This window comes from Olea europaea, chromosome 23 (genome assembly GCF_002742605.1).
Source record: "Olea europaea var. sylvestris chromosome 23, O_europaea_v1, whole genome shotgun sequence".
Lineage (NCBI taxonomy): Eukaryota > Viridiplantae > Streptophyta > Magnoliopsida > Lamiales > Oleaceae > Olea > Olea europaea.
Genome location: NC_036259.1, coordinates 11,505,899 through 11,515,951, shown reverse-complemented (window position 1 = coordinate 11,515,951; position 10,053 = coordinate 11,505,899). Strand labels below are relative to the sequence as shown.

The following is a 10,053-nucleotide window of genomic DNA, read 5'->3' as shown; positions in this document are numbered from 1 at the left end:
TATAAAATAGGTTAAAAAATAAATAAATAAATAAATAAAAATCCCACAATTTATCCAAATTAAGCAAAACCAAAATCATAGAGAAAAGCTTGCATAAATCAAGCCGAAACAAGGTCAACGGCAACTTTGACAACCTTTTATTCAAATTTTTCGTTACCAAATCTGCAAATAATTAATTCAAATCTAAATTTTTGTATTTTTATGATGTTTTATTTAACTAATTCATATTTTATTTGCTTTTGATGTTGTTGAGGTTTCTTTGTTGGACCAAGCTACACCAACATAATGCATGACATGCGGTTTGACAGAAGTACACATAAGTTACAGGGGTCTGCATTTTTTATTCATAGCGGGACTCATAGCAATTGTGAGAGGAGGTCAGTGCTTCTGTCAAGCATTTTCTGTCACTCCGATTTTATCCTTCTTTGTTTTAGTACGTATGAGATTTCATTTTTAAATTAAAATTTTTGAGTTAATATATATTAAAATTCATATTTTTATGAATTGGATTTAGTTAGTATATATGAAAAATCAACTTTGAATCAATTCAAGTGATGCATGCAAAGTGTTTGTGAATGAAATGGTGGTGGAGTAATGCCTCCTGATTTGCCTAGTGGCCTTTAGCTTTTCTGCTATTTCGACGGGCGTGTGTAACTTGAAAAATAAGGGCAGGGCTTTCTCCCCCGTTTTACCTACGGCGTAAGAATCAGTATATGTGTTAGGAGAAAATAAAGTCGGAATTCAGATGGCTAAAAAAAATGCAGTCATCCATACCTGTGTCGCCCTCGTGGGTATTTATAGACGTTGGAAGCCGAGTGGGAGTCGGGTGGTTGTGGTGCCACGTGTCCTCACGTTGGCCTTCCGATTACCTCCACGTTCTGAGCCTCTTAACTTCCTACCAGGAGGTTGTGCTCGTGGTAACCGCTACATAACCTTGTTAATTCATCAGAAATTTTATAGTTAAGTGTTGATATGGCCCTATAGGTAATTTCATACCGGTCGATGGTCTCGCATTGAAGTAGAGTACCCGAGGGTCGATGGTCTCTCGTAGAGGTAGAACACCCGGGGGTTGACAGTATCTCGTAGAGGTAAAGCACCCTCGGGGAGTCGATGGTCTCTCGTAGAAGTAGAGCACCCCGGGGGTCGGTGGTCTCTCATAGAGATAGAGCACCCAGGGGGATCGACGTTCTCGCGTAGAGGTAAAGCGTCCTCGATGGGTCGATGGTATAGTGTAGAGGTCGAGTGCCCCCAGGGGTCGACAGTCTCTCGTAGAGGTAGATCGCCCCCGGGGGTCGATGGTCTCTCGTAGAGGTAAAGCGCCCAGGGGTCAATGGTCTCTCGTAGAGATAGAGCACCCTCGGAGTTTGGTGGTCTCTCGTAAAGCTAGAGTGTCCTCGAGGGGTAAATGGTCATGCATAGAAGTAGAACAACTAGGGGCTCGACGGTCTCACATAGAGGTAGAACGTCCATGGGGGTTGATGGCCTCGCGTGGAAGTAGAACGCCCATTGGGGGGTCGACGGTCACGTGTCAGCATATAATGCTTTACCTCACTCGTTATCGCATACGGTTATCTACGCCATCCAATATCAGTGAAAATGTAAATCCAAATATGAGAATGAAAACATTAGCTTTCTCTGTTATTTTTTTTCAAAAAGGGAGTAATCTATTCCATTTGAATTCTTTTGAATCAATTAAAGAGATTTATATGTGTGTTTATGAAAATTAAATATGAATATGAGTTCAAACCCTACTTTAAATTAAAAAGGGAGATAATATAACATCATATTTGACCTTCGCATATGAAATAGAGTGGTGAAATTTAAAAGTATCATAATTTTTTTTTTATAGATAAAATTAACGTCTCCATTTATTATAGAGAAAAATTGGAATAATATAACGAATATAAAAATGATAAAATGACTGAAGTTGTTGTCCAATAAAAATCTTAGAAACACACTAAGAAAATACCAAATATCAAAGACGGCCACATTTCTTCTTATAACAAACCCTATCAATGTCTCCCTGTCTCGTTGCCTCTGTGTGGCGAACACCAACACCATGGGTCTTTTACAATCTTGCCCAGTTCGTCTTAAATCTCGAGCCTCAAGGTAATTTCTTAACTCTTATTTATGATCTCCAATTCTTTTCTAATCTCATCTAAAATTGAAGCCATTTTCATTTTTGAGACTGCTGACTTGGTTTTAGCTTTAATTAGGTCAGATTTGACTTGTGTCTTATAAAACTCTGAGTTCCTATTTGGGCTATATTAAAATGAAATTTTGGGACAAGGTATTTTTAAATAATGATTTTTTGAAAAGAATAATGTTATTTGCAAACGCTCACTATCGCGATCGTCCTACGTGACATATAATTAGGTCAGATTTGACTTGTGTCTTATAAAACTCTGAGTTCCTATTTGGGCTATATTAAAATGAAATTTTGGGACAAGGTATTTTTAAATAATGATTTTTTGAAAAGAATAATGTTATTTGCAATCGCTCACTATCGCGATCGTCCTACGTGACATACATATGACGGTTAATGATTTGTTATATAAAATAACAAAAAATTATCACATTAATATATCAAATTATTAACCTCCACATGTATGTCATATAAGACGACTACGACATCAAACGACTGCAAATAACATTACTCGTTTGAAAAATGTGTGATTGATAATAAGAAAAAGTTTTGAGTTTACTTGTAACATTATTTTATGAAAAAAAAAAGAAAATGAGTTTAAAAAATGAAGTCTAAACAGCAGCTAAATTTGCTCATTGTGCATATATATTGAATTTTGGTAATGAAAAAAATTTGTTCTTTGATTTGGGCCAAAGCTAAAACTGATTTAATAATGAAATAAGTCATTTGTACAATGAATTTGTACAACATGCTAGACAATGATGTAAGTATCAAAAAAGTGTTGATGGGAAAGATAAAGTATTTTTCAAACTGTCCAATGATAACTTGCCACGTAGCATGCTGTCAAATTTATTGTAAAAATCATTGTACAACAAGCATGATTCTTTAAGAATAGGTTTGGGTCAATTTGGTTTGACATTTAACCAAATAAACTTGATTGTTTTTGGTTCCAGGTTTAGTCCGAATAAGACCAAACCCAACCCTTATTATTATTTGTTTTTTAACAATCAACAGGAACACATCACATTACTACTAAATCAATGCAAACCATGGTTGAAACAAAATGCAGAATTAAATCCACAGCGTGTCGACAAGTACTAAAAGCTAACGTCTCACGAGAAGCAATAATGTGGACAAATTTATTTTGCTCGCATAGAATAAGCTTGCACGAGCCATGGAAAAATGATGCGAAAGAGAAGTAATTTCCGACTACCCATGCCTATAAAGGACTTCTAGAGAACCACCGGGTGATCATCGCTAGACTTTGTTCCGGTTTAAACCTTGATGCTCCATGTCCTGCACCCTGCAAAATAAAAAAACAAACTTTTATTTCTTGTTTTTCTTCCAAAATTGTGCGAAATGACACATTACAACTTGTCTTGCCTTGAGTGTCGCAAATGTGAGATGGAAGTTATTCTTCTTGTACTTCTCCGTAAATCTACAAGGAGTAAAGAGCGTTGCAATTTTTTTGAGAATATACCATGCAATATTTATATAAAATTATCAAGAACAAGAAACTTACCCAGCAACTTGGCCATTAACAAGCCAAGCTCTCCAGTTGTTATCAATAGTCACATTAAGAAGGGGGATCCAACTTAAAGGACCCACATATGGTGCAGCCATGTCATGATCACCACTGGAAAGAAAAGAAGCATAATTAGACAACATATACCAAATTTACGCATTTGCATAGTTACATTTTTGGTTTCATGCTCTTCCAATAACTGTAAACTGACATGTATATTTCGTTGATCGATTAGATTAAACATTGAACAAATTAAGTCAAAATTTATATTTAAGAAAGAAATTAATATGACTTACTTGAATACCAAAACATTGGCTCCTTTCTTGGTGAAACTTTTATGATATTCAAGAGCACCTTCTACATTCTGTTCGTAGGGTATTCCGTAATCACACATTGTCCAATTTTTTACCGTTCCCTAGTGATCAATTTAAAAGATTAATGTAAATATTTTGATCATGTATACTGGTAATACATACTAAATCTTTGACATTTTTTCTATTTAATGTACCTTTCTAACATGAAGAGCTTCTTGAACAGTCGGATCATTTGCCCAATATTCAGATACTGCATAATCTATTTCCTGTACAAAAGAAACATGATCATGAGAAACTGAGCATGCATGACTAAGATCGAAAGAGTAAAATAAAAAAGTTATCTTTAAGCTTCTTATCTACGAAAAATATTATTATTAAGTTTTCTTTAGAAGAATAACTTTGAAATGAACGTGTACGAATATATAAATAGAGGATTAATTAAGTTACATGACACTTTGCTTCTTCTGTTGGGAGGGCGAGATGGTTATCTGAATTGTCTATCGAGAATGTTTGCTTCCATCCAAAATCACCTGGTTTCGATGCGCTATCATCACATTTTGGATACAAAATGTGAACTTTGTTTACATAGCGTAGACACTGCAATATTTGATGATACAATGGACATTGTTTAGTGTTTACAACCATAATAAATGTTGGAGATGAAAAATAAAATAAGATGCAAAATGTTACCTCTTGGATTTGTTGAATGGCATACGAACATTCCAAATTATTTGGATCATTATTGTAATATTTTCCATCGCAGCTTTGTTTTGCTAACTGAAATTGTATCAATTAATTACACGAGCACAAGATACAATATGCTACATTTTATCATCAAAATAATTGAATAATAAAGATTACCTCATAATATTCTTTAGATATAAGGGCCATGCCATGAGCATATGGAATTCGTGCATTAAAATCAATGTTTGGATCTGTTAGTCCGTTGCCAATAATGTATCCCTATTTCCAATTCCAAAAGTACTCAATCATTAACACGAAATATATACGTTATAGCATTAAGGAGAAATTCATATATTTATGTGAGCTAATCAAATACTTGGAAGGCCATTTGTGGCTGAAGTTGTGCTTCGTTTCCTGCATTACAATCAATACTAACAACTCAATCAAGCTGGTTGGTTGGTGAAAAAGAAATTATTCAGGAAAAAAAAAAATATTTTTTAGTTTTTGTTTTTCATTTTTTGTAAATTCTACCTCGTACTATTTCCATGGAAACCATGGGAGCTAGTTTGCCTCCATATGATTCACCCGAGACATATAAATGATTTTTGATAAACTTAGGATGATTCAATAACCACTGCATAGCATAATCACAATATATTGTTAGTTCACTAATCCGAAAATAAGGTGGGAAGTGCATATAGGTGCGAATGTGCAAGGACTACTAGTAAGTTCCACATAGTACTTCATTTCTCTATAGCTTCAATTTCCACCTAGGAATAAAACATCCATGACTAATAATGTCAACCTACCTTCCTAAGAAATGCATAAAGATCTTTCGCTGTTGTGATGTCCGTTGGATCGTAACTTTGTGAAGTGTTTACATAAGAATATCCAGTACCAACAGGCGCATCTATGAAAATAATATTGGCAACCTGAAAATAACATAACAATATTACAATGGTAAAGAGCTATGGAAAACATACATACATACATATATGACTGAAAAATGCATGGAAGGAGAGATTTTTCTACCGCGTTCCATGAATATGAATTTAGGAGAATAGATGGTAAGCCTCCATGATAATTGTCAATATCAAAAGTACATGGACCTGCACACTAGCTCATCAGTTGGTGTGACAATAATAGTAATAATATTATAAATTATAACTCGTGATATCAACATAATAATATTCAATTTTAAAGGGCTACAAACGTAAAAAGAATAAAAAATAAAAAGGTAAAATAAATAGGATTATGGAAATTTTCTCTTTTCAATATCATTTTTCAAAAGATGTAACATAGGCCAGCCCAAATCGAGCCTAGATCCGAAATCTTAAATTGGCCCAACATCGTACCCAATACATAATTGCATATATTCGTAAGCCCATATCCATAATGTGTAACTCGTCAGTCCAATTAAAGAACCGGAAATCCAAAATTAACCTTTTCATCCTCAAATTTTACATTGTTGTCCTAATTTCCAAAAATTGAGAAATTGAACAATAGAGTTTTCGTCTCATGATTTCCACTTTAATTTCTTTATTTTATTGTCCATAAATATTTTTAAATTTTATTAACTATAATTCAAGCGTGGAAAACGACTTCCACTAACGTGTCGTCATATAAACCTTTTAGGCCTTGTTTGATTCTTTTTTCCTTAAATAAATTTTTTATATCTTTTTTAACTATACATTCTTCAATAAAATAATATTTAATTTATTTTTTTATTTCTTTATATATTTTACAAAATCTCATTAATTTCCAGTAAAAAACTAATAAAAAATGCAAAAGGTTGCCTTCATTGGACCGCCCTCACCTACTCAAATTTATTGACACCATCACCTATAATTATGCGGGGCCCACTCTATAGAAAAGTCCAAAAATGATAACTTTCCTTGTCAGAATAATGCAACAATTTCAGACATGGGACCACAAATTATGATAATGGAAATGGAAAATGTGCAACTAATGCATCCAAAGAGACGTGTAACTTTAAAAAACATCTGTAAGTAAAAAGTGTAATGCTATAAGTAAAAAATAATTTAAAAATAAAAACTCCGTAATTTTTTTATTTTAAAATACTTTTTTTTTTTATGTATATAGTGTATAACCAAAAGATTATTAAGCCTTTGTACGATTTCCTTTTTTCATCAAAATATACTATTAAATAGTGATTTAATCACATTTTTCAATAAAATAATATTACATACAAATAAAAAAAAATTCTTATTTTTTAACAGTACATTCTTTACATGACATCATTTGTGAACTGTATTTTTTGATAAAAATGAAGCTCAAATCATATAGAGATGTGCTACACGGGCCCCACAACACAGTGAAAGTTATACATGTATAGCACCAAAGGTGCTGTACAAACAGCTTCTTCCAATCATACTCACTAATCACTTAACTCAATATGGTGTGCAAAACAGTCTCTAAATGACACTATTTGCAAAATACATTTTTTCTTTTCTTTTTAATTATACATTTTTTAATAAAATAATATTGCACGTAAATTTAAAATTTTTTCTTATTTTTTAATTACATATTCTCTATCAAATTATTATTTCCAAAATATATTTTTTGCAAAAAAAAAAAAAAAAAAAAAAAAATGAACATCCCCATTTGGAGCTCATTTAATGAGGCTTTTTTTTTTTTTTTTTTTATTTTAAAATAAATAAAATTTTTAAAAAAAAAAAAAAAAAAATGAACATCCCCATTTGGAGCTCATTTAATGAGGCTTTTTTTTTTTTTTTTTTTATTTTAAAATAAATAAAATTTTTAAAAAAAAAAAAAAAAAAAATGAACATCCCCATTTGGAGCTCATTTAATGAGGCTTTTTTTCTTTTCTTTTTTTTTTTTTTTTACAAAATCTCATTAATCTACAGTATAAAAAAAACTAATAAAAAAGTGCAAAAGTTTGCCTTTCTTGACACCATTACATAAAATATCATGCCAAGGACAATTTTTGAAAAATAAGGTGAATTAGGCCTCGTTTATCCCTCATTTTTTAAAATGAAAATGAATGAAATAATATATTTTTTTTGAAAAAAAGTAATTGAAAAAGATGAAAAAAATTTCGATTTACGCATAATGTTAATTTATAAAAAATTGTGTAATTAAAAATAGGGAAAAAAATTGAAATATAATATAATGGAACCAAACGGGGCTTATGTATTGTGCCAACCCCTATTTGAGTAGCAGGGCCCGTGAATTATATGGGGAACAAAAGTCAAAAAAATGATACGTGAGGACCACAAACTACGAAAATAGTAATGGAAAAGGACATGACTGCTCATCCAGGGCCAGTGTAGCAGAGCTAGAAATAGTATTTCTAGCACAATGGAAAATGTGCACATTGTGGGGCCAAGGAGACGTATAACTTAAAAACCATTTGTAAGTAAAAACTTATAAGTAAATTTAACTGTAAGTTAAAAATACTTAAAAGTAAATAATAACTTCAGTAAACATACTACACTAGTTTCCTCTATGATCGTATCTCACTTATTTCTATAATGTGTACAAACTCGCTCGCTCGCTCGTAGACTCTTGTAGGCTCTAACATTTTTCTCACTCGCTCGTATGACTCTTGTAGGAACATCGAATTACAGCATATTTGGTGGAGATTAAAATCAAATATTTAGGGCCTGTTTGAGCCACATTATTCTAAAAAAATACATTCTTAAACAGTGATTTGATATCATTTTAACAATACATTTTTCAATAAAATAATATTACAAACAAATAAAAAAAATTTCTTTATTTTTTAACCACACATTTCCTATCAATACACTATTCAAGAATGCATTATTACCAAAATAATGTGGTTCAAATACCCTCTTAGTAAATTTTGATAAAAAATGATGAAATGTACCGTTGAAAAGTAGTAAATTCCATAAAGTATGTTACTAAAATTAGTTTTTGAATGGGGGAGAGATTACCAATATCATAAACGACACCAAATAAACCAGAGCAACCAGGTCCGCCGGTCAACCACAGCAAAAGAGGGTCCGAGCTAGGATTGCCCTGGGACTCAGTGAAATAGTAGAATAGCTGCACTTCTTCATTTTCTCCCACGCCAATGTATCTAATCAATAATTTGAATATGAAAACAAAGTAAAAATCTCGTCTCACTGTGGATCTAAAGGTAGACGAAGAATGAATCAAGGAACTAACCCGGTTTCGAGCTTGAACGGAAGAGTACCGGAATAACCCGGAAGAGAATTGATTATCGCTTGTGATTCTCCATTCTTGAAGAGTAGTAGAGGAATAAGAAGAAGAAGTAGTCCATACAACCCTATCGAATTCATTATAATCAACACCAGAAATTAAATTGCTGGTGAACCTATCAATCTATATATGTATATATTTACAAGTAGACTGAGACAAGTAAAAGATAACGTCACGTGATTCTTGCTACCAATAAAATAATAGTACTACAAACTTCGATCACAAATTTGTGGTAGGTACACCGGTGGATAACATTAAATTTGTCGTGTTGGGTATCGGTATTGAGAAATATTTATTAACTCGGAATCACAAACAAGTGGTATATCACATAATTTTTAAATGAGTAATGCTATCCGTAGTTGTTTACTGTGGTAGTCGTCTTACGTGGCATACACATGATAAGTAATTATTTGATATATTAATGTTGTAGTTTTTTATTTATTAATGTATAAAATAACTACCTGCCATGTGTATGTCACGTAGGACGACTGCTGTAGTGAGCGACTGCAAATAATATTATTCTTTTTAAATTGGGGGAGATATCTAGGGGTTTTGATAGCACCCTAGGAAGAAGGGGGCCCGCAAGTAATTACATAATCATAGCTCCTTTTTCTATGAGAAGACTGTCAATCGAGATGTCAACCTTAGATGTGTGCATAGCACAACTTCTATCTTAAACCAAAAATAATAATAATAATAATAAGTAAATAAATAAATAAATAAATTGTGATGGTCTAGAAAGTAATGTGAGAGATTTTTATTGGATGGAAAATTTTTGATGATTATTGATTTTAATTACGGTATTTTTTTATTGATTTAAATTTTACTAAAAATTAGTTTATACATATATTATTTGATCAATGACACTTCGCCTTATCCGGAACATGGTTCGATTATCTAAAAATTACGAGTCCCAAGCAAGCTGTTTGCATGCGTATAGGTCGCTAGCAAATCTCTTTCTTTTTGTTGACAAAATAATTATTTAATCAGACTTCCCGTTTTGGGGAAAACTCAGAAATCTTTTTTTTTTTTTTTTTAACGAGGTGTCCCAGCTTGCGCCAGATTATATTCTCGTTCCTGAACTTCCGGCCCCTCAGCAGCTCAGGGAGGTAAATTGCGGGATGTGCTCTTGTTGGTTCCCAGCTTCCCACACG

General features: G+C 32.5%; 1 protein-coding gene across 1 annotated transcript; it reads right to left on the bottom strand.

Moving 5' to 3' along the window:
- Window positions 1-3,172: 3,172 nt before the first annotated feature.
- On the bottom strand, window positions 3,173-9,218 carry LOC111372393 (serine carboxypeptidase-like 7). Its single transcript, XM_022994738.1, has 14 exons — window positions 8,846-9,218; window positions 8,611-8,756; window positions 5,702-5,778; window positions 5,479-5,601; window positions 5,201-5,303; window positions 5,046-5,083; window positions 4,847-4,948; window positions 4,676-4,762; window positions 4,433-4,582; window positions 4,180-4,251; window positions 3,968-4,086; window positions 3,669-3,782; window positions 3,530-3,584; window positions 3,173-3,449 (listed from the first exon to the last, which is right to left on the bottom strand). Exons 1-14 carry the CDS (start codon window positions 8,977-8,979, stop codon window positions 3,366-3,368), a joined length of 1,404 nt encoding a protein of 467 aa, XP_022850506.1. The 5' UTR covers window positions 8,980-9,218; the 3' UTR covers window positions 3,173-3,365.
- Window positions 9,219-10,053: the final 835 nt, after the last annotated feature.

Coding starts and splice junctions, on each gene's coding strand:
- LOC111372393 (XM_022994738.1), bottom strand. CDS start 8,979: ATGAATTCGATAGGGTTGTATGGACTACTTCTTCTTCTTATTCCTCTA. Junction 5,602..5,701: donor ATTCATATTCATGGAACGCG/GTAGAAAAATCT, acceptor TGTTATTTTCAG/GTTGCCAATATTATTTTCAT. Junction 4,583..4,675: donor CCATTCAACAAATCCAAGAG/GTAACATTTTGC, acceptor CAAATATTGCAG/TGTCTACGCTATGTAAACAA.